The 23,804-nt window shown below is 46.9% G+C and overlaps 2 protein-coding genes across 26 annotated transcripts in view; both read left to right on the plus strand.

Annotated features, from left to right (window-relative positions):
- The window catches only part of CAMK2G (calcium/calmodulin dependent protein kinase II gamma), a 119,422-nt gene extending 102,756 nt beyond the window's left edge, over positions 1-16,666 (plus strand). For 2 of the 12 annotated variants that reach the window (XM_040070716.2, XM_040070729.2), the window contains 9 exons: positions 449-517; positions 2,090-2,134; positions 2,768-2,816; positions 4,851-4,964; positions 6,626-6,751; positions 9,401-9,476; positions 9,967-10,061; positions 11,161-11,406; positions 13,942-16,666. In XM_040070716.2, the coding sequence (XP_039926650.1) occupies positions 449-517; positions 2,090-2,134; positions 2,768-2,816; positions 4,851-4,964; positions 6,626-6,751; positions 9,401-9,476; positions 9,967-10,061; positions 11,161-11,393 (807 nt within the window). In that variant the 3' untranslated portion in view covers positions 11,394-11,406; positions 13,942-16,666. The remainder of the gene's footprint in view (positions 1-448; positions 518-2,089; positions 2,135-2,767; positions 2,817-4,850; positions 4,965-6,625; positions 6,752-9,400; positions 9,477-9,966; positions 10,062-11,160; positions 11,407-13,941) is intronic. The other 10 variants (XM_040070717.2, XM_040070719.2, XM_040070722.2 and 7 more) reach the window with 7 other exon arrangements.
- Positions 16,667-17,666: 1,000 nt separating this feature from the next.
- The window catches only part of NDST2 (N-deacetylase and N-sulfotransferase 2), a 133,582-nt gene continuing 127,444 nt past the window's right edge, over positions 17,667-23,804 (plus strand). For 8 of the 14 annotated variants that reach the window (XM_040071814.2, XM_058421613.1, XM_040071822.2 and 5 more), the window contains exon 1: positions 17,735-17,865. The gene's annotated coding sequence lies outside the window, so the exon portion shown is untranslated. Of the gene's footprint in view, positions 17,866-21,907; positions 21,992-23,804 lie in introns of those variants that run through there. The other 6 variants (XM_058421615.1, XM_040071811.2, XM_040071823.2 and 3 more) reach the window with 4 other exon arrangements.

Genomic DNA, 23,804 nt, shown 5'->3' on the forward strand with positions numbered 1-23,804 from the left:
CGAATTTGGGGCACCTCAGGCTTGACTCCCATTTGTGCCCCGTTTGAAACCATGACTATTTTGTGTCCCTCACTTCTGTAGTCTCTTTCTCTCAGGACACCTGCCATCTCTCATTTTCCTTCACCAGATATTTTTTGTTAGCGCTCCTTGCAGGATTCTCCTCACCCCTTTGGGCTGCTGCCTATTTGCCTTCTGATTTCCTTCTTTATAGCTCTAGCAGTTCATTCATATTTGGATTTTGGTACATCCCTTGCAACTACCATTGCCTCTGGGGGAAGGATGATGTCCAGCAACCCGGGCAGCACTCCTCCTTCCTCCCTCTTCTTGGTGATTGAGCCTGTGGGGAGGGTCGGGTCTGAGGAGATGGTTGGGGTTGTAGCAATACTGTCATTTTCTTGCTGCCTCTGCTGCCCAGCAGGGGAACTAAAACCATGTTTTTCTGTCTCAGCCACAGAGCAACAACAAAACCAGTATAGTAAGCACTGCAAAAGAAACACCCCCAGTGCAGACGTCCATGGTATCTTCCCCAACCGCTATTTTTTTTCCTGTTTGGTTTAATTTTGATTCTGTCCTCTCCCCTTCTCCTCCCAAACCCCTTCCCGAGTGTTGCTTGTGCCACTCTGTTTCAGCTTATGTTTTGGCTTCTTTCTGTCTGTGTCCCTGTGCTGCTGTGGGGCCTGATCACAGCCTCACAGGCTTTGGGATGGGGGTGCTGAGCAGAGCCGTGGTTGGGTGTGGGGATTGCAGCTTGCCTGGACTTCCCCGTGTGCCACCCCTCTACAGTCCTGTGTGTCCCCTTCGACTGTTCCTGCTGGCTTTGGGGAGGATGGTTTCAAAGAAGAGAATGTCAAGCTCCATCCACTCTCCAACACTCAGGAAATGGAGGATGGACTTCAGGACACCAGAGAAGAAAGGGCAGACAAAGGGTTTTTAGAAGAATCCTTTGCTGGCCTGTTTGGCCTGCTCAGTTGAGTGGCTGATCTCCTGCAGCCCACTGACTTGCTGGGCTGGCATTTTCTGTTTGGCCTGTGTGCAGGCTCTACAGTGGCAGTACGGTGCCAGTGCCAAGTACATTGAGCGGCACAGCTTGGGCGTGTGGCCTGCCTCCGTTCCCGTGGGAGATCAGGCAGATGGGTGATGTACAGCATTGTCCCTGATGGCCTTGGCTGAGCCACCCAGCAAGAATGGCAGCAGTGGGAGGAGATGGTGCAGGGTCCTGAAGTCTTGTCCTGGTAATGAAGGGATGAGTGCAGGAGCTAGTTAGCACCCGTAGGCTTGGTAGCTGCTCTTTGTTGTCTGTCTCCGGAGAGCTGGATTTGGCATTTTTGGGGTGTGGGAGGGTGGCATTTGGTATTGGGTTTTTTTGTTGTAGGATGAAGGATTCTTGGGACACTTCATAATTTTCCGCTTTCTTTTCACTAGCTTTGTTCGTTATGTTTTTGATATTGAGAAAGCCTTTCTAAATTATTAAATATGGTTATTATTGAAATTGGAGCTCGTTTCAGAGACTTTTAGAAAAATGTGCCTTTTTTCACATTTTCTTAGCAACTCCTCCCTGAGAGACATTGAGGTGGTCTGGCTCATCTGTTTTTTATTATGGAAATTATGAATGTCCCTTTTTTAGGGTAAAATACCCAGCAACCTTTCCAAAAAATGGGGAGACAAAGGCCCCAGCCCGGTATTATCCTTTCTTCCCTCTCTCCTCTTCTGAAGCATTTTCCAGTGAGGACGCTGCTGAGGGGTCATTACCTCATGAAGGGCTGCAGAGGATGCAGACTGGCTCCTTGGTTGCCCCCTGGTGTCAGTGCCAGCCTGGTTCACTGGAAGCGAATTGGGAATCAGGGGCAGCTGCAGGGCAGCTGGGGGCTTTGTCTCCTTGTGACTGTAGCTTTTCGTGCAGCCTCTCTCTTAATGAAACCTGTGCAGGAAGTGTGTGTGCACGCACGCAGGCACACGTGTGCTGTTTGGAGTTTGTGACTTGGTTTCATTTTTTTAATGTCAGTCACCTTTTCTCCACTTGCTGGGGAGTGAAGGTAAATGAGAGAATGCTTCGGAACTAGAGTTTAATGATTCTTCCATCCTTTCCTAGGAGCCTCAAACAACTGTTGTCCATAATGCTACAGATGGCATAAAGGTAAGGGATGGGAGTGTTGCCAGAGAAACCTCTGCTTCTCTCTTGTTCTTGTCTTCGTGTGTCTTAATTCAGTTTCTACCTTTCCAATGTCTGGTTTGTAGCGTGTTGCTGAGTACTGCTGACAATAGACTAGGAGGTTGTGGATCTCTCAAACAGGCTGAGTAAAGACAACTGTTCAGATATTAACACATCTTCCTTATTGTGGTGTATAACCACCACTCTCTTTTGTTTGTGGGATGGAAGAGGAGATATAGGCACTTAGGCTTTTTTTTTTTTTCTTCTGCAAATGGACACTTCCTCTGAGAAAGCCTAGGGGCCCTTCTCTAGCTTCTTGTGGCTATTCTTCCAAACAGAAGCAACTCTCATTAGATTTCATTTGACAGAGTTTGGTAACTTCCACACTTGTAAAAGTTCTGGGTTAACGGCTCAAACATGCAAAAGCTGAGCGGAGATGCTGTTATATTATGCTTTGTATTTGGCCTGCTTACATACAAATCTTCCTTGTATCATCCGCTCCCTTCCATCCCTGCCAACGTTTTTGTGCTTTTCCCCATCTTTCTTCACAAAGAAATCAAACTATTTGCTCATGCTCCCGACTGCTGATGCCTGGTAATGCTCTGTTCTGCCGTGCAGGGTTCCACAGAGAGCTGTAACACCACTACTGAAGATGAGGATCTGAAAGGTAGGTATTTTGCCTGTAATTTCTAATACAGTTAAGTGTAAGCAAGGGATTCTAGAGGTTCAATCACTGCCTTGAACTAGCTTTCCCAGATTTCTGTGTCTGACTCAGTTCATAAATTCGCCATGACGTTGTCATTCCTGTCACAGTGGGACTGTGCATTGGGGAACCGTCTGACTCGGCCTCTGTGGTATATAAACACTGAGCTGATTTGTTTTTGTCTCAGAGTTGGAATTCTTTTCTTGCATATATCATAATCTGTTCATCTCCAGTCCATTTCTAGGTGTGGAAAATCCCTACCAGTCCCTTGAGGTTTGGTCTCTGCTTGTGTTTCTGTGCTTCCCTGTAGATTACAGGGAGTTGAAACCTCTCTGTTACTTACTCAGTCTCCCTTTTCACCCCTTTCTAGGAATCTCTTTTGTGACCTGCAAAGACTTCCCTTGTTATTTTTTCTCTTTGGGTCTATATTTTTTTTCTAAGATGAAGTTCATTCTCAGCCTGTTGTCCTTGACTGAGATATCAGTAGAGGGAGAGGCTGAGAAGAGATGTCATGCCTTTCAGTGACCATATCATAAATACTCTGTGCTTGTGAAATTCTTTTAAATGAAGGAGCTCCAAGTTCCATATCTGCTCTTGTTGTTTGAGCAGCTATCTTTTCCCTAACCTCCCTAATGAAGGACGTGTATTTTCCTGAATAAGCAAGTTTGGGATGGGTGAAGGTAGTTTGCATTCTGAGACAAATGTGTTAATAACTTGCATTTTGTGGCAGAGGTATTCTCATTCTCCCTCCAGTTCATCTGAGTTACTTATCCAGGGAAAAATCAGTGCTGACCCTGTGATATAACAGCAATGTCACCTCTGTCAGTGGGGTAGTTCCTGATGCTTTTCCCATGGCTTGTCACAAGCTGCTGGCTCCTCTTCTGAGGAATCACAGGGAGCAGAAACACATCAGTGAGTGAATGAGCTCTGCAATACAGTTTGGTTCAGCTAAGACCTGACCTCATTACAGGACAGTGCTCTAGCTCCCACCCTTTTGCCATAGGGTAATCCACGGTTTAAGAACCTGGCTTTGAGGGGTGGGAGCTGGATGGGTTTCAGAGTGTGGTAATGAATTTGATCTATCATCTCTGCTGGATAGCCATACCAGAATAGGTATTTGTCCAGAACCTTGTCTGCTGTGCACTTTTTATTTTGGAGAGGCCCCATGTTTGAGCTAGATGAGCCAATGGGTGTTGTAAGTCAGGAATAAAAAGCTGCGAGGAAAAGAAGTCTAGGGCTGGAACAGAAGGTGGGGAGGAAGGAAGGCAGCTGGTCAATGTATAGAGTTGTATAGGGCTACGTTGCTACAGATCAAAACTGTGTTCTGTTTTTTTTGGCAGAGGTTAGAAAATTTTGTTACGATTTTAATAGAAGGGAGCATTTGAATGGTGATTGGGAGGGAAAGAGTTTGCACAGTAGTGGCTTGTGCTGTGGCCAGCTCTGGTAATTTTAGTCCTCCACTTTTAAGTGTAGCTGTGTTCACCAGTGTTCCTTTTCCATTCCTGCCTTTCCACATTTTAAGATAAGCAAGCATTTGAGCAAAACTAAGTAGACCAAAAGTTTTGAGACTGTTGGAGTTCTCAGTGTTCTGCATAGCCATGACTCTCCAAAAAGGGAAGTGTTTGTGCAGTTCTTCTGCCAACTTCTTGTTTTAAGTAGACACCAGGATACACAGATCAGCTCTGCTGTGCTGTAGGAGACATTGTCTCTCTCCATCAGTGACAGTTGCCTCAGGGGTATGTTGTTTCCACTGTGGTGGGGCGAAAGGCAGTGTGTGTTGTTGTTCTTCCTCTGCCCCCTGCCCTTGTGTCATTCTAAATTGCACAGCAGGTTCGTGTTGTAGAGCTGTCTATTTGGCTTTGCCCTGGAGGATACTCCTGCATGCTTTGTGCCCAGCATTGTGGTTTCTTTAATGTTCTCCTATTTCCTTTCTCTTTTTTTATTTACTGAACTTGCGTGTTTTGTTTGTGTTTGTGTTTTAATTCCCTGCCGTGCTAGCTCCCCCTCTCTCCACCGGGGACGCCAGCTCAGTGCTTGAAGGACGGAGGCACAGTGAGAGCAAAACACAGACTGAGTCCATGCAGTCCCAGCTTTCTCTCTGTTTCTCAGCCAGTAAGTCCAGGGGTGCAGTGCTTCACAGCATCGTTTTCCCACCCCTTCCTCCACCCTTCCCATTCCTCCTTATCTAAGATTTTTCCTTTCCTCAACTTCCTTCCAAAATGTTGTTTTTTCATTTCCAGTACTCCAGAATAAATAGATATCATCTCCCTTCCTGCAAAATACCCTCCTTTGCGCACTGAAATTTTCCAAACATTTCCTCTCCTTTCTAAAAAAAAAAAAAAAAACCAACAACAACAAAAAAAACCCCCACAGAACTTCATCCTAGCTAATTTCATTCCCTTGCTTTCATCTGGGTGCGATGGGGAATCCTCTGCAGAGACACTGCCTTTTGGGGTTTCCTTGGGCGAGTCACTGCATCTCTTACTTTTCCTAGTGGTTAATGGGGTCAGTGGTGCAGGTCTGCTTATGGAGGGGACGCACGAGACTGAATTCAGTCTCACTTGTCCAAACTTCTGAGGGTGCTCGGGTATGGATGGTGCTCAGAAGTACCAAAGGAACAAAAACCAGTTTTTTCAGACTACTTTAAGGTGCTTTGAAAAGGAGGCTGTGGCTCCTGAAAGACCCCAAAGCATTTTTGAATCCATTATCGGGTGTTTTGAGTGAGAATCCTGGGATAATGTTGGCTCTGAAGAGCATTTGTCTTTAGTGAGCTTTGCCTTGTGTGCTTGTCTTGCTAGCTCAGTTAGCTGGTACCATGGTTCGTCTGTGAGTTATAGTAAGTTCTGAGTGATATCTCCTGAACTTGCTAGCTCTGTAGAGAGCGTCTGGCTGACAAACTCTGAAAATGCATATGGAAAAAGCTATTAGGTTGGAGAAAATCTAGATGGAATTCACAGCCTTTCTCCAATGCTGCTTGACTATTTAAAGCGATAGTAGAAGGATCTTTAGTGTCAAGTGGGAACATGTGGAATATTTGATTCTGTTCAGGTCAGTCTAGGAAGGAAGAACCAGGCATCCTCTCTTCTGTCGCTTCCTGTTTTGTTTTCCTGGTTTTCTACACACAGCACCAGTACCTCATGTGATGCAGCAGCTGGAGCATCTCTGTTGCTTGTTTTTGAAGTAGGTCAAAGGATGTCAGACTGATGGTTTGAGAGGTGCAATGGGAAAGATGTTTTGCCTAGCCAGAATGGAAGGGAAATGATCTCTTCTGAAGTCCTTTTTGCTATGAGCTGTCGATTACTTCTCTCTTACTAATTCCTTCCTCTTGTTCATAGCAAGGCCCTGCTTGGTACACTGAGGAGTGCCAAATCACTTCTCTGCCAAGTGGGTCCGTGTTCTCCCACTTTGCTTCCCTCCAAGTTGAGATTTGCAGTGATTTGGATGTCCCTACTTTCTTTAACCCCACCTTGTACTTGCCCTTGTGCTGCTGTCACTAGTCCGACCACTGTTTTAGGTCGCCCTCAAACTTCCTCCAGCACTAGTGTAACTCCTGCTGTGCTTTTTGCACCAGTGCCCGGGTGGCCCCTGCCGAGCAGTGTCTGGCCCAAGTGATGTGACAGAGGCAGGAGAGCAGGTAGAAGTTACTGGGATGTGGATGTGTCTGTGTGCCGACCGGGACTGGGGCAGTGTGTGTCTGTACTTCTTTGTTGGCTTTTATTTTACTTTCTAATTTTTGTTTGTTTATCGTTTTAACGCTTACATTTGTTTTGCAGCTACACAGTCTTGTGAAGAGAAGCTCCATGCCTGGGACAGCCCAGGGCAGACATTGGAGTTAGAGCGTGCTCGGTCGGAGCCTTTGCTAACTCCAGTAGTTCCCTTTGTACTTAACCAAACACCGTGTAAGTTAGCAGCTGGGTAGCAGTAGTGGAGTAGTGCAACTCATGCTAGTCACCCTAGATGTGAAGCTCCCTCCTCTCTCCTCCCCTGCCCCTCACCGCCCGTCCGACTCGGGCCGGGACCGAGTGCTCCGAGCCATCGAACCCGGCGAGGGCCGGGGCTGCAGGGGCCAGGGGCGGGGCGGGGAGCGGCCCCGCCCTCGGCCCGGCCCCGCCCTCGGCCCGGCCCCGCCCTCGGCCCGGCCCCGCCCTCGGCCCGGCCCGCCCTCGGCCCGGCCCCGCCCTCGGCCCGGCCCCGCCCCGCCCTCGGCCCGGCCCCGCCCTCGGCCCGGCCCCGCCCCGCCCTCGGCCCGGCCCCGCCCTCTGCCCGGCCCCGCCCTCGGCCCTGGCCCCGCCCCCGGCCCGGCCCCGCCCTCGGCCCGGCCCCGCCCTCGGCCCGGCCCCGCCCCCGGCCCGGCCCCGCCCTCGGCCCTGGTGGAGTTTGAGCCCAGCCCAAGCTCTGCCCCGGCGCTGAACGGTGCCCGCTGAACGCCCCGCGGCGCTGCCCGGCCGGTGGTGTAGCTGCCGTGGCGGGGCTTCCTCCTGGGCTCGCACAAAGCGCGGTGGAGCAGCCGCAGGCCATGCTCGAAGTCCGTGCTGGTGCATGCCGCCTCACGCTTGTGCTCTGCCGTGCCAGTTTGGAGGCCCCGCGGATTCATCGGGAGCGGCAGGCGCGAATGCCATCCCCCGATTGACATCCTGAGGCTCTCTGTCCTTCGGACGGAGTGGTCACCTCCCGTGTGCCGGTTCTAACTCGGGACATGTAGCGAAAGCCAGGAGACGAGCACAGTCTGATGGCATGGAGTAGTGTTGAAGGGCAGGCCTGATGGCACCGCATCAAGGCACCTTGGAAGGGGATGCAAATTTCCTTAAGATGAGCCAGCACACCGTGGCAGTGGTCTGCAGACTCCCTCACCCATCCCAAATGCGGCCTTTCACATGGACTTCATCTTCTGAACATTTGGAGGTCCGAGTAGCCCTTCTTCATGTGAGAGTAATCCCAGACAACTTGCTTGTGAGGACATTGTCCACAACAGACATAGCCCACTGTGTCATTTTGACCCTTTCCCTGTGTACATCTTTCCACGTGTGGAAGTGCATGCAGCCTGCATAGCAAAACCAGCCACCTTATTGTCCCCTGTCTGAGGGGTTTCTGAGGCTGGCTCAGTAGTAGAATTCTCTTAACTGGTTTCCAGAGTGGGTACGGACATGTTTCATAGCCAGTGAGATTGTTATCTGGTTCTTTGGCTGCACTTACCAATGGTGGGATGAAGTGCACATGTGGATGAAAGCTTATGGGCAAGGGGGAGAGCAGGTCACAGTAGCATCTTCTGGCATTTAGAATGGAATTCAGCTTCCCTGACTTGAACATCTAAAAACGGTAGGTTGGATTTAAACACCACCCCCCTAATGACAGGCATCCACGATGCCTATGTGAGACTTCCAGAAGTCCCAATTTCTTGGGAGAACAATCAGGGGACTGGTTGCATTTCAGACACCTATATTTTAGATGCTGAAGGGCACAAGAATGGCACTTGTAGTGGTAGGAATTGTATATTATCTGATAACATTGAAAAGAATGCTAGAGAACCTCTTGAATGCCTGTATAATGTGCAGAAGAGTCTACCTAAAGGTGTGGGGAAGGCTGAAGAGATGTGAGGTTGTGCATATAAGCTCAGACATGGGTATGGTGCACATAGTAGTCATAGAATAGAATTGTGTTGTTTAACAGACCTAACTGAAACTTTGTAAACGTTCTGAATTCTTGAGACGGGCATGGATGATAGAACACCGCAGAGGGGATGGGGCCTGGCCAATCTGCTGTGGGGAGCCAAGAGAAGAGGCTGCACAGGTGCTGGCGACATGGGAGCCAAACAACAGTAGACAGACAGCACTTTTCTTAATCCATCTTGAAGTCCAGTGTGCTGGGCTGGGTTAATGGCAATGCTGTTGGAGTGCTATAAAGAATTGTGCTATAGGGGTTGGCAGAAGCTGCCTGAGGAACAGTGTGCACACTCAGACATATCCAGGACCTGCTCATCCAACCCATCCATCCTGCTGCCATTGTCTTTCTAGCTTGCAGAAGCCATTCCTACATGTCCCAGTCGCTTGTTTGCAGCATTCACAATACGTGAGGTATTGATGATGGTGATAGGCAAGTTGTTGGGAGACTCTTTCCAATTGCCTTGATCTATGTGGTGGCCATTTGTATATGGCTCCTGGTGTGAAGATTTTTCCACATCTTAAGACAGGTACTTCCCATGGGCAGGGTCACTGGCAGTCATTGGTCAGACTCCCCAGAAGCAGCTCAGGCTGTCATTCAGGAGATCCCTCTGATGCCGTAGGCCTTTCTAGAAGAAAAAAAAATGAATATGGTCTCTTTATTTCCTTTCTCTCTGCATTATGGGATCACCATTTCCCTTTCATACCACTACCCCCCTACTCTCATGTGGATGACTGTCTTTAGTGTGTATCTCCAGAATGCAGGGAGCAGCATCCTATGAGATCTAGACTAATGGTGCTCTACAAATTGCTTGTAGGAAGCACCCACTATCCTCATATTTCTGCTGAACTCTTCAGCACAGCTAAATTGCTCTTTCTTCTTGTTCACAGTGCGTAAGCAAGAGATCATTAAGATAACAGAGCAGCTGATAGAGGCCATCAACAATGGAGATTTTGAGGCTTATACGTAAGTAGAGATGCTTTCTGACAGGTTGTTTATCAGTTTATGTGCAAGTTATGCTCTGGCTCCTGGATATGAGGAGCTGTCATGCAGTCAGGGGTGGTAAAAGGTTTTATCCTTCTTCGTTTACCTCAGTTAGGAGTAAGGGATGGAGTAGTAAAACTCTAAATTAATATCAATTCAGGTATCAAACAGCAACAAGAGCAACAATAGGAAAATTTCCTGGGTTTGTAAGAAAAGTACGGGGGAGGGAAACGAGAAGAGCAGAAAGAGAATAAAAGAAAAGTGAGTAACCTAGAGGTTTATTTCATGTGAAATGCCATCTAGTTGGCTCCTTGAGTTACAGTGGGGCTGAGTCTTCAGGAACTTACTTGGAGCAGGGAGATGTAGTTAGGTGGACACATGGTGTGAGTCAAATGCCATACCAGCACTTCACTGTGTGAATAGCTCTGGGGCTCAAATGCAAACTGTAAACCTGAGCTGCTTTTCTTTGCAGAAAAATCTGTGATCCTGGCTTGACCTCATTTGAACCTGAAGCTCTGGGGAACCTGGTTGAAGGAATGGATTTCCATAAGTTTTACTTTGAAAACTGTGAGTGGGTAGATTTGGTAACTTCAACACCTTTCTCTCTCTGTTCTTCCTTTATGTCACATTTTGGGGGGGAAATTGGCCTTGTTTTTACTGGTTATCAGAATAAGCAGGAACTTGATTATGTTTGGGTTATGATGCATTCATAAAAGCCAGCAGCCTTTCTGTCAAAAAGCATGTTCAGCCACAATTTCAATTCTAACCCCCACATCCCTTCACTCCAGGCATACAATCTGCCAGGTGGAAATGTTTTGTACCTGGCATGACTGCAGGAGCTTTAAAAGTGTGAGGCACTGGACTTCTTACTGATATGAAAATGGAAAAAAATTACCAGATATTAGTGGAATCAACTTGTATGTTTGGGGTAGACATACTGAATGGTCAGGCATAAAGATGCTTTTGGTTTGAGTTTTCACTGGATGATTTCAGATCTCTAACACCTAATGAACCCTTTACATAGATATAAGGGTCACCTTGTCAGCCTGGGGAAGGAAACACTTGGGAGAAATGCTATCATTTGTACTATGGGATTTGTCTCCCTTCCTGGATGTCTCCACAGGATGAGATAATTGAAATTTAAATCCTGAGCTGTTCAATCTGTGTTATTTTGGGGGTTAGGTCAAGGTCCTTAGTATGGGCAATATGTAGTTCTGTAAGTATGCAGAGACTTGTCTCTCTCAACAGCCTATTACGGAGTGATTTTAACACTTCTCCAAAGTTTGTTCATATTTAATGCCGTCCTAGCTTAAAGATCTCCTGATTACTGACTCCTTTGCAATGATATTCTGTAAGTGAAAGATCTTTCCCCATAACTGAAGACACAGCAGCACTAATGTTGAAAAAGTGGCAAGTCTGCTTTGCAGAGGAAATGGGGGCAAAGGGGCCAGGGGACTCCTGGCAGTAAGTGTGCAGTTCCTAAGGAGAACAACAGGTGATAGGGGAAAGAATTGCTTGGATTTTGCCTGAAAAATTGCAGGAGCAATTTTTGTGGTATTCCAGAATCCAGTGGAAGGTGAGTAGCATATAGAAGAGGTTGGAGAACGCAGGTCTCTGTTCCTTCTTAGTCGTAAAACGAATCTGATGGTTTTGCGTGTCCTGGCAGTACTGTCGAAGAACAGCAAGCCAATCCACACAACCATCCTGAACCCCCACGTCCACGTCATCGGGGAGGACGCTGCCTGCATCGCGTACATCCGCCTGACGCAGTACATCGACGGCCAAGGCCGGCCCCGCACCACGCAGTCGGAGGAGACCCGTGTCTGGCACCGCCGAGATGGCAAGTGGCTCAATGTCCACTACCACTGCTCTGGAGCTCCTGCAGCACCTCTCCAGTGAGGATCAAATACGGGTATGGACTCTCGGGAAAGGGGTACATCACACACACAGCTGAGGCTGCTGTTACGTGGGAATTCGGAATTCAAGGCTGTTTAGCTGGCTGTGAGAGGACCATATTTAGTTGTCTGTAGGCTGAAAACTTCAGCTTGTAGATGGTGTTTCTTTCAGTCCTCTCCTCTGGATTCAGTAGGGTTATCTGCCACTCCTGACAAATGGGAATCATGTGCCAGACAGCTGTTCCTGGGCTTAGGTACCCTTGTAGCAGCTGTGCTTCCTCCCAGGTGCTCATGTCTATGCTTGGACAAACAGCTAATCTGGAGCAGAGGGGAAGAGTATGTCATGCTGTGCACAGGTTGGCCCTTTCACATCTGCCTTTCCGTGCTGGGGGTCATTTCAGAGGACGTTTTTGATGATTATGTCATCATCTAGAAAGGATATTGTAGAATCCATACGGAACAATTTCTTATGCCGTAAGGGGTAACGGTTTATTCATAAATTTTACCACTGATTTTCTGATAAGCAAAAGCTATTTAATGTACCATGTTGAGAGAACTCAGAGGGGAAAAGAATCTAAACAAATAATAATATCAGAGGATTTAAAATATCTCCCAATTAACTAGTCACAATGCAGCATGGGAAGAAACTTTGACTCTAAAATATGTCGTGAATTAATGATTGTTGCTTGCTCCTGAAGGACATCAGATCCATTTACTTCTTCAGCATTAAGGCATTCTGGTTTATTGCCTTAGTGGTTTCTTTTAATTAGATGTACAAAGTCTCTCTGCATCCTTTTGTTTTATGCCGAAATATACGTCACATTCATTTTACAGCCCAAAGTTTTCTAATCTTAGGACCTTTTTACTGAATGTTTTCTATTTAAGGACAAACATAACAAATATCTACAACTGGGAGGCAACCTTTTTTTTAATGTGGTCATTTAAGGATGAACCACTCAAGTATAGGTGCTACTTGAGTCCTAGCTCTGTGAACAACTTGGGACTAAGCCAAGAGCAGTTTATATTCATGTGTTGTGAGGTATTCAACCCTGCTGGAGGCAGTGGGAAGGAATGTGAACTATCACAAGCAAGCTGCAGAGGTCACAGATGGAATTTGAAAAGCAAAAGCCAGTTGGGGGCACCAGAAGCAGGGAAGCTTTCAAGAGAGATGGAAAATCAGCTGAATTTCCAGGGAGTTAGGCAGTGAGAAGGATAAAGCCTTTGCAGGAAAACAAAAAAAACCTTGCATCATATTTCATCACAGAAATTTTGAGGGAGATGTCTGTCCTGGATTTGGACATCTTTCCAAAAAAAGATGCAGAAGAAATTAATAAATTAAGGATCAGTGTGGCTCAGTGGTTATGCCTAGGAATTTTGAGGAAATTATGGAAAGTCTGCTGCAGAAGAGCTATGTTCCTTGGCTATGGAAATACTGAAGCCCTCCAAAAGTATGCGCTGGAGGGTTTCTGAAAACTGCAGAGCAGAAGCTATTTCCAAACCACAAAATGTTGGTCAAAACAATATTTAAAAATACCCTGTAAACTAATAGAAGTTGAAGTATTTGCATGCATTTTTGGCTTCTGAAGGAGGTGTACCCACAAGCAATTACAAATGGGGTCAATGTGGGCAGCCCCCATCTGAATGCACTGAATCATTTTGGAGCAGTATTATCCCATGTGCAGTGAAAGCTAAGGATGAGGAATGAATGAGGTAAGAATGCTTAAATAGAAATTAGTGGTTTCTTCTCACCTGGAAGCCAGAGTTCAGTTCTAGGTAAGTCATCTCAAAAGGAAACTGCTGCCAGAAAAGAAGTTTGATGTTAATCAGAGGATTTCTGTGTAAGGAGAGAGCGGGAACCAAGAAGGGAGAAGACTAATAAGGGAGATTCTACAAAGATTTGCAAACTAAGAAATGATAGAAAGAAGGGTTTGGCTATTCTTTCATGACAGGATAATGCTAAACAGATGTGAAAACTGATCAAAATAAATCCAGTAATTTGGCACATGAAGGTTAACTAGGAAGGGCTTTTGCTAAAAGCAGTCACTAGGGCTACAATTTCGCAAAACTGCAGCAAAGCTCATACATTTGTTTAAATATTAAGAAGGTTCAGAGACAAAATTACTGAAGATTTGAAAAATAAAAACCCTAAGAAAAACCTTTCAGTTCAAGACAAAAGCCACTGGAAAATGTTCCTTAGGAACAGAGTCTTTGAGCATCCCCTAGGAAACATCTTCAGCTTCTGGGTCTTGTCTATGAGAGAGTGGGCCCAGGGCTGCTCCAAAGCAGTACCTAATACATTTTAGCAATTAGTTAATTTTCATTGGCACACTCAGCCAACTGGAAAGGGAAGTGAGTGCCTCTTATCTTTAGAGCTCTCCTCAGGAGCCCCAGTTTGTCTTGTATTAAGGGTTTCTACCTACACCAAATAGTTAACCTGTAGAAAACTTGTTTTTTTAATTGTGTAGAGCTAATGTATGGCTTTATTTCCTTCCATCTTCCATCCTGTTCTCCCCTCTCCTTTCTGGGTGGACACTGCCTCTACTTGACTGCAGCAACTTGTGGAGATACTCAGCTGGAGGGCAATATCTTCTTAGCAAGCAGCTCTGGAGTGCCTGAGTGACAGCAACGGTCATGTCTGTTTTGACGTTAAAAAAATAAATACAAATTACAAACAGGCAGCAGCCAAATGCACGAAACCCTGCATGCATCTGATGCTCCGGGCACTGCCTTTCTGTTGTTTTCCATGGATCCATCGTGTCTGTTTCTGCTGTACGAAGGTGTTTTTAAATCTAAAAAAAAGACATGTTGTTTGTATAAAATAATAAAAACCAGGAATAATGCTAAATAAATGACAGATTATCCAACGTGCCCCCTCCCCCAGGGCTAAGAAAGTGGCAGCAGCCAGAACACCTTTCAGAAATGAAGTGAGGGGGAAAGCAAAAGTGAAGGAGAGAAAGAGAGAGGGAGAGCAAGAAAGGAGGCGGCTTGAACAGCGGATGGCTGAACTGTGCTCCGCAAAGCGATGGTGGAAGTTAACACCGCATTCGCTGTGCTGCAAATACGGTCCGTGAGAGGTGGCAAGGAGACCCCAGAGGAGCCAGTGTGAAGACTGGGGTTCAAGAGAGAGGAGGTGCTTCTCTTCCTGTTGCCCAGCAGTCTGACTTCAGCCTGTTTCTTCTTCGATTTCTGCACAGCAAGAACGCTATGGAAACCTGGTTGCTCGGCTGCTGGATCCCAAACCAGACTTTTCTTTTTTGTTTTTTTTTTGTTGGGTTTTTTTTTTTTTAAGTCATAAAACAAAATGGGATGTTGATTTAAAACTCAAGATGGAAGCAGGGATTTAAAAATGGGTTTAAGTGAATATAACTTGAATAGAAGCTTGCTCTTTAGCGATACTGGTTTTAGAAATGGCCAGTACCTGGACAAACAAGGAGTTTTGAAGCCAGCTTATTTAATTTAACAAAACAAAAAACCATTTCATTAAGAGCGGAGGTTTTAGAGGAAGAGGGTATTTGTATGGGATTTTCTATTTTTTTTTCCTTTTTAGTAGCATAGTTGGGATCCACAGTGCTGCAGAACACGTGTTCCTTAGGAAGCAGACAAAAAAATGTAGTGTTATGTTCTTCATGAAAACTTGCACATACACTCCTATATGAGGCATAAATAGCGTGTGTTTTTTATACTGAAATATATGCACCCGTAGAATTAAAGGGGTTGCCTGGCCTCCTGTTTGATTTGTTGGTCTCCAGAAAAATAGCAGCGGGAGCCAGCAGCCCCAGCCAGGTGCTTCTCCCCACCACTAACCCATCTGATGTTTGTAAGTGTCATGTTTCCTAGTGTTTATTTGGGTAATTTTTCTATTTTTTACAGTGATGTTGTAACACAGAAAACTATCAGATCAGAACCTCAAAAGCTGTAGCTGAAGGAATCCAGGCCACCCCCCAGCCTGTGTTGCCTCTGGGTGTTAGAGGATACCTCATGAAGCAGAGGGGAAAGGGAATGAGCATGTGATCTGATGTTCGTCCTTTGGGCCAATTCATCTTCCTTTCTTTTCTTTGCTGCAAAAGGAGTTCAGTTCCTTTTTTCATTGGGTGGGGGACGTGGAAGTGTTTTGTTGATCTTACCAAGGGGGGAGCCTAGCCCCAAGAAGAAAATGGCCTTTCTGGCAGACCTGGTGGGACTTTTCTTAACCAAGGGAAGGCATCATTTGCAGAAGTTGGAATGGGCTTTTACCTGAATTTATCTACCCCTAATCATTTTTTGGATCTCTAGAGGGAGTTGAAATGATTCCCTTGACAGCGTACTAAGCGTGTGGCAATCTTTTAGCAGACTATAGAAGAGAAGAAAGACAATTTGGAATTTTCATCCTTATTCAATAAAGTGCAGGAAATAAAAGCTGTTGCACAAAGTGGAGCCGTCACTTTGCAGCAGATAGCGCTCTGCTCCCTTTGTTGGAGAGGTGCTATCCCACACCAGGATTAGATCAGCTAACCCCCGATGAAGGAAAAGACCATCCACGCTTCCCAGGTTTGTTTGAGCAAACACCCTTTTCTTCCTCCCTCCTCTGTCCCAGGGGAGGAGTGGGGAGGAGGTTGAACCCATGGGGGGGCAAACACTAGATTTTATTATTTCAAAACATTTCTAAGACAGCACTAAGCCAGTGAGTGAAGTGGAAAAGTAAAAAGCCTTGATACTTCATTCAGAAAAAAAAATTTAAGCCACAAAGTGAGCAAACAGATTACAATTATGCCATTTAAAAAAGATAAATACAAAATATTATGCATGCCTTCTTTCGGTCTGATCCTCCTTGTCTCTTTACCTGATGATTATTAATAGTTAAAAAAGAGAACCCTCTGTATTAAGTATATGCATCTTTCAGAGAAAATTTTAAAAGAACAGAACTGTTGGGTTTTTTGTTTTTGCACAGTCTTGGAGACAAACTCTTGGATTTTTTTTGTTTGTTTGTTTGTTTTGTTTCCTTTTAAGTTAATGAGAACCTTAGCTTGGTATGGCCATTATCAAACACAGCTGTACACCTTTAGCATTCTTAATGTTCTCTTATGGGGCTAATGTAAGCATCTATATAATATATATTATAAATATCACATTTTAAACAGGAAATGGAAGGCATTTGATGCAGAATTTTTGCATGATATAGAAATAATTAAAGTTAGCTAGTGTTTGTTTGTTTGGTCTGAATGTTGGTAGAACCTTCATAGCTTTGTTACAATGAAACCTTGAACTGAAGATATTTAATAAAATAACATTTAAACAGTGCAGAGTTTGGAGTGTCACATTATTCTCCTAAACCATGGGACAATATGAAATTGGTACTTCTGTGATAAGAATCAATTGATAGGAGTTGGTTTTTTTTCCTGTGTCATTGAAAAATGTAATGTTTAAAAAGCGGTACCATACCTAAAAGGGGGGAGGGGAGAATACTAGCATTGAAAACAAAAGGATTGACAGAACCCATTAAAATGACCTTTATGGCATTTCCCTGACAGAGCAAGGATAATAGGGAAACTCTGCTTTTGTTCCCAATGGCCTGATCCTTGGCAAATCCATGCTGTTACTTCCTTTCCCGGTCTTTGTTTTCCTTACCAGTATTTAAGACCCCTTGTGGGAGAAGCTATCTTGCTATTTGTTTTGCCTGATGTAAACTGTATGCTGATCTCAAGTTGTGCGACTTACTTATTTGTCAGCTCGTGTATTTTGTGTCCTAGCTGGGATGCTCCTGCAGAAGCACAGAACTTGTCAGGTCTAGCAGTGTAAGCACCATTCCGTAAGAAGTTAAAAGTTAGTTCAGTTTAACTCGTTTTGGTTTTATGCTGCCTCTTGCCGTTAGCATTTCGTGTACGCCCCATTAAAGCAGGCTTTGTTCCACTCGGGCCTTTGCCGCTTTGCCATTTCTGCGTTATTTCCCCCCGTGCAGATGCCACCCTCTCTCGAGGGCTGAGCCGCGGGCTGCAGCCGGCGCTGCCCCCAGCCCCTGCCCAGCGCGGCCGTGCGGGACGGAGGCGCCGCGGGGCTCCTCCGCGGCCCTGCTCCCGCCGCGGCTGCTGCAGCCGAGCCCTGCGGGCTCTAGCCAGCGTGCGGCCCCCCTTCGGCCTCCGTTCCCCTGAGCTCTTCCCAGGTGTGTCTGGGAAGCGCAGCAAAGGGCACGGGGTGGCTTTGCTTATCACTGAAAGCGAGTTCATTGTGCTTAATCCCCTTTAACTGCGGCAATTACCCACTAAATAGGCGTCAGCTGTTGCTGCTTAAAGAGATGATTACTTTTGCTGCCTGATGAAACAGGAGGGGGGAAAAAACTCGTCCTTAGTGTTTAAAGGGAGAAGGTAAGAGTTTTACAGTCCGTTTTAAAACTGAGCCTAAAGCTAATCTGTTCGTGTGCAGAAGAAATGGCTCCTGCTATTTTGGGAGCGAAGAGACGTTCTGCTCTCATTTCAGACATAAAAGGCAAGAGCATTCATCAGGTAAGGTTTCTCCCGAAGCAGTTAATCCTGTCTTAATGATCTTTGAAGATATGTTGCAGTAAGAGCCGGTAACACTAGGAAGGTACTCATAAAATTAGTGATGGTCTCCCATGTTTTTAGTAGCTCTTAACCATGGTAAGAGTAATTTAAGCACTTACTGAAAGCAAAATAGTCAGACTAACACTCAGGTTAAAAAAAAAAAAAAAAAAAGTAGCATATATATGGGGCCTATTTTATGTCTTATGTTTTAGCTGACAGCAGGGATTGGGAATGGTACTTCCCTGCATTGTAATAGTTCCAGTATTAAGCTATCGAACAGGGGTATTCCCAGAACCTTACTTCCCAGTATGCTATAGCTGGCTAAAATCTCTTCATCCCATGAGATGAAGTTTTGCCATCTTCCTACCAAAGACAAGTGTCTGAGCATGTTTTCTAAGTTCCCTCCCAACTTATGCATGAATGTATACATAGGTAGGTTACTCTGCAGGAGACCTGTAAGTGATGGTAGCTTTTATTTATGCCCAAGCGGATTTCCTTTTAAATTAGGATTGCTCTGTTCTCACTTGCTGGACTAGTGGCACAAAGGCCTGGGAGGATGCTCCTGTGCTTATGGTATCTATGAGATGTGGGGAGAACCACGAGCAGAAAATTGTTACCTCTTAGGTGTAATTGATAACGTAGAAAAACAAACAGAGCATTTGACTAATGACTGGATTTGTGATCTGGTTTTGAGTTTGCTATGGCTTTGCAGAGTGACTGCAGATAAGCCAGCTGTGTGCTCTGTGCTTCAGCTCTCCCATTTGTCCATGCAGACAATAAGCCTGACCTCTGTAGAAACCACTGTAAGAGACTGATGAACAGTGCTCCAGAGCAGCTAGGTGCTATAGCTGCTACACATCACACATGATTTTTTTTTTGCCTGAGAATTTGAAATGTTTGAGACTGCAGATTAGGGCACCTGGAATGCTTGTTTCTTTGGGTTTGGTATACATTTATTTAAGAGTAGAGAAAGGTGATCCTTTGGGGGCATTTAAAGCAGCCTGAGTGGAGGATTATGAATTTTTCCCTTGAGAGTCTTAGTGCCTGTGAACTTCTCACCTGCCAGAATGTCTTCTCTGCCTGCTGGTAAGGAATAGGAATTTACTGGTGCATAGTACTCTGAAGAATTTTAAGCCAATGTACTTAACAAGTATTAGAAAACAAAAATGCGTATGTTCATGGTTTTTAAGGCAGACTGGCAACAAGGAAATGATGGATATAATTAAGTTAATAAAATCTCCTTCTGAAAGTTCCTTGTGGTACAGGAGAGTCCCCTAAAACGCTGGTGGACAGGGGAGAGGAAAAGGTGGTTGTGCCTAATCTGTGACAATTTATATAATTTTACCATAATTATCCATGAAAATTGATGGGCAGGATGACATTTATTCACAGAAAACCATTTTGTTAATGCATCATACGACTGCATGTTGGCAGACTTGGGATTTGGCCAACACTTGCAATGAAATACTGTCTCATCATGGTTTATTTCTCCTTCACGCTTCTGTGGGAAAGAGTAGTGCTCATACCAAGAGAGGATAGGCTGCATAAATGGCACCAGGGCTCTGCTTCAGAGGCTTGTTTACATTGGAACATCGTATAGGTTACGTCAGTAGTCAGAGCAGTGCTACTGCCGTATGGTTGTTCCTGTTCCAGAAAGCGTTTGTTTGTTTCTTACTACAAGTCTAGTAGTTTAGAATAAACTGAAAAAATTACTTATACAAAAAAAGATATGTTCTACTAAAGCGACATTTGAAATTCATTGCTTTAGATTTAGCATATTTTTCTTGTATAAAAAAGGCCCAAACTTGGCATAGATAGTCCTAAATGTTCTTAAGAACTGTAAACAAATTTCAGTCTTGCTCATTCCAAAACAGTATTAATGCTGAAATTGTTTTATATATGGTAAGTTAGCAAGTTTTAACACCTTCTAATCTGTTACAGTATCAGTAAAAATCTTCCATACCTATTATAAAGACTGTATTGAGCCTCAGCAGAAACAGTGAGACATTTAATCTTCAATTTTCCCTTTAGGAAGAAACAAACCTGAGCCATTAAATGGCATATCTAGGGAGAGATGGCTTATGTCAGCCTAAGAAAGAGAAATTGCTTCAGTGAAATGCAATGTTACCAGGGACAGCACATGCTAAGTGAGGTATGCACAGAGCAATGTGATCACCTGAAGACACAAGTCATAAAGCCAAACATGAGTGGTTTGGAGCGTGGGGAAGAGAGCGGAGATGCAAGATGGAGTTGAAGGTGTCTTGCAAGTGAGTAGAGGAAGTTACGTATGGGGTAGCTAGAAAGGCAGTGAGGACAGTGGGATGGAGAGTTGTGGTGGAATGAGAAGGAAAGCAGGTGAGTTCTGTGCTGGTGGTTTGAGGAGGGCTTTGGAGAGATGGGGTGTATTTTCGGGTAGTTTCTTCCCTGGCACGTTTAAATTTTTACCTGATACTCTTGCAGTAGTATAGCAAACTATAGTGTACAACATACCCTCCTGTCACTGATTTCCCTCCCTCACTGTAACTGAGATAGGTTGGACTGAGGAAGAGATGGGAACTACCAAAAACTGTTATTTTTTTTTACCAGAATATCAAATCGTACTTTGAAATGGTAAATCCCATTTCACAGAACGTAGTACTGGATGATAAACGCTACAAGCACATAACACAAAGTGCTGAGCTGCCACAGAGTCCCCCTGTTGGCTCATACTTGATCAGCTGTTTTGGAAAATGCAAGGTCTGTGGTAGAGTGGGCATCACCTGTTGCTGCCATGCTAGCTTTGGGATGGCTGCAGGCTGGGGGACGATATTAATCTGATGTGAGCACTGTGGCACGTGTTTGGATTTACTCAACAGAAATGCAATCACGTGTTAGAATATGTGCTGCTGGGTATTTTGGCAGCACAGATCTCTGCGATGCGACTGCAGGTGGTGGGAGCAGCTGCTTCATCAACCTCTGCTGAGCTGGGGGTGCTGTCAGCCAGAGGCAGAACAGACTTTTGAAGCGTGCTAAGATATGACTGCTCATAGCTTTTGTCTGCTTTTCTTCATTTGATCCACCTGCTAACAGGCTTGCAGAAGCCTGGTCAGTACTTCAGGTGCAAATTGATTAGCTGAAGATTAAAAGCCCTCTATAAATGTGTCCGTAAACCATGGCTTTCAAGCTTTTTAAACTTTTCAATAGAGGAGCAGGTTCCTGTACAGCATATCTATATATTGCAGTGGCTTTTTGAGGGTTTTCTGAGGATTATTCACAAGGTGCCAACAATCCTCTGACACTAGGATGGGAAGCAGTACTTTGCCAATATGAGGCCTCATTCCCTGGACATCTGCTTTCCCTTTGCTTGCTCCTCTTCTGTCGCTTTTGACTGCTCCATGTCCCAGTTGTGTTAACCTATCCCAAATATTCACTCTGCAGCTCGATCCTCTCCACAGCAGGTCCAAAAGCAGGACCGCATAATAGCACTCCCAGACTACTGTCCACTCCTCCAGCCTCCCCTGAGAATAAATGTTTCTGTGATGTGGCTTCACATCCCATTCTGGCTTCCTACTACAATTTCCTCCACCTCTTGATCGTAGCAAATTGCACGGTGCGTGTTTGTGTTTCTCGGGAGGCTGCTGCCGGCGATGTCGCGGCAGTGTCAATCCCTACCTACTGCTTTCCTGGGCATCCCACGCCTTCCGCGCTGCCGGGAGCGCGGCGGCCGCGACCGCGCCGGGCCGCGGCGACGCCGCCGATCCCCGCCGGTCCCCGCTCCTGCGGCCGCGGGGAAGCCGCCGCCACGTGTTTGAGCGCGGGGCGCGGCTCCGGGACCGGGCTGCGGGACCCCGGCCCGAGCCCTCCCCGCCGGGCGCCGCCCCGCGCCCCTCCCTCGCTCCGTCCCTCCCCCGCTCCCGCCCTCCCCGCGGAAGATGGCGGCCGGGCGGCGCGGCGGCGCCGGCTCCCCCAGCGGCCGGACGGACGCGCAGCGCCCCGGAGCCGACGGGCCGCGACCGGCCTGAGCGCTGCTCGTGGCGCCGGGGGACGCCCGTCCGCTCTCCCTCGGGGCCCCGCGCCCTGCCCGCTCGGCGGGGCCTCCTCGCGGCAGGTGAGGCGGAGGAGGAGGAGGGCAGCGGGGTGGCGGCGGACCGGCCCGGTCCGGCTCGGAGGGCGGCGGGGCACAGCGAGCGGCGCCGGCGGGGCCGGGGGAAGTTGTGCCGGCCGGGGGCGACGGTCGCGGGTGGGGGCGGTCTGCGAGGGGCGCCCGGGGCGTGGGAGGAGGCGGGGGGGCCGGGCCGGGCCGGGCGGGGCGGTGCGGAGGGCGCTGCCCCCTGCCCCGGAGCCACCTGTGCGGCCGGGGGGCCCCGCCGGCAGCCCGCTCCGGGGCTCGCCCCCCAGCACGGGGCTCCGTTGCCGGCCGTGCCCGGGGCCGAAGGTTTCGCAGCCCTGCCCGGCCGCTTTTGTCGGACGCCGGGCCCCCGACGCGCGGCTGGGAGCGGCGGCCCTGCCCCGTCGCGGCTGCCGCCCCTCGGAGCCCCCTGTGCTCCGGCCGCCGGCGGGGAGCGGGGTCCTGGGCCGGAGCCGCGCTCCCGGCCTCGCTCCAGCTTTGTTCACCCCGCGGCGTCGCGTTGCGCGCGGCGAGGTTGCCGAGTACGGCGGGACCGGCGCCGAAGTAGTCGGCGTGCGCCGGGGCAGGGGATGCTCCTGTCCCCGTGGCGAGGCTGCGGCTGCACTGCCCGTGCTGCGCTCGCTGCTGTCTGGGGGCTGCCCTCGGAGCAGGCTGGCCGTGGGGGCAGTTGTGGTACTATAACGACGCAACAAAAATTACGTAGAGAAAGGTGATGGAACATGAGGAATCGTTCCTGTAGTATTTTCCATCGTATTTTAGCTGTTAAAACATTTTTGCAAAGGTAAAGCGATAAATAAAAGCACGAGACGTCCCTGTTTGCTTATGCAAGAGTGCGTAAATTGTGTTGCCTGAATTAGAAGTGAGCAAATGTCACAGGTTTGAATTCAGCCACAAGTTCCAGTACTCCACACTGGGATCCTTTGTGACCGGTTTTGCCAAAGAAGCATTTGGAGTTGTTAATTTTATGTGCGTTTCTCACTAGGAAATGTAATTTTGTCCTTCGTAGCAGAGGTAAACTAGAAACTTCTGATGAATTGTTCAGGTTATGCGCAGTCAATTATCTGTGGTAATTGGGCTGGGAAATTTTGGACGATGGCAGTATGGAGGGACACAAACATCCAAAGAGCCAGAAAAAAATTAGAAGCTTAGCGTCAGCCCCAAGAGTTTATTGGCCTGGGTGCCCACACGTGCTGACACTGCCCGTGTGAGCTGGCTCTGCACCCGTGTAGTGACCCCAGAGCCAAGCCCTCTGAGCTGCTGCACAAAGACACCTGAGGTTCTCCATCCACAGAGGGTTTGTGCAGTGCTTCTGCATTGGGCTGCTCGGTGCAGCTGTTTTCATGGCACTGAGATCACTGTTTTACTGACAAAATGGACATTGACAGGCATTTTAGTTGGTTCTTCACCCTGCACAAAAGTGATTGTGGTGTGTTGAGATTGTTGGTTCCAAAAACAGCCTGACTCCAGTAGACCAGTTTTGAGCCAGTGGAAAATCTCTGTTCTTAAATCTGGCAACCAGCATAAAATGGTCTAAAAACTTTCTGCCGTCAGCAGCTGTGAGCAAGTACATATCTCTTACAGTTATTATCTTGTCCAGTTGCTGCTTTCTTCCTAAATTTTTCTTCCTTATCCCAAATTCCTATTTTTGTTTGTTCTTCCCTTTTAGTTTTGTTCTCCCCATAGCACGTGGTACCGTTTTCTTTGTTGCTTCTTGAACATGGTTTCCTACTGGCTCTTCTCTTCCCCTATTTCAGTATTTCTTCAGCCTTTGTAAAACTGCTTTTTTGCATGC

This window comes from Hirundo rustica, chromosome 8 (assembly GCF_015227805.2).
Source record: "Hirundo rustica isolate bHirRus1 chromosome 8, bHirRus1.pri.v3, whole genome shotgun sequence".
In the NCBI taxonomy this organism is placed as follows: Eukaryota; Metazoa; Chordata; class Aves; order Passeriformes; family Hirundinidae; genus Hirundo; species Hirundo rustica.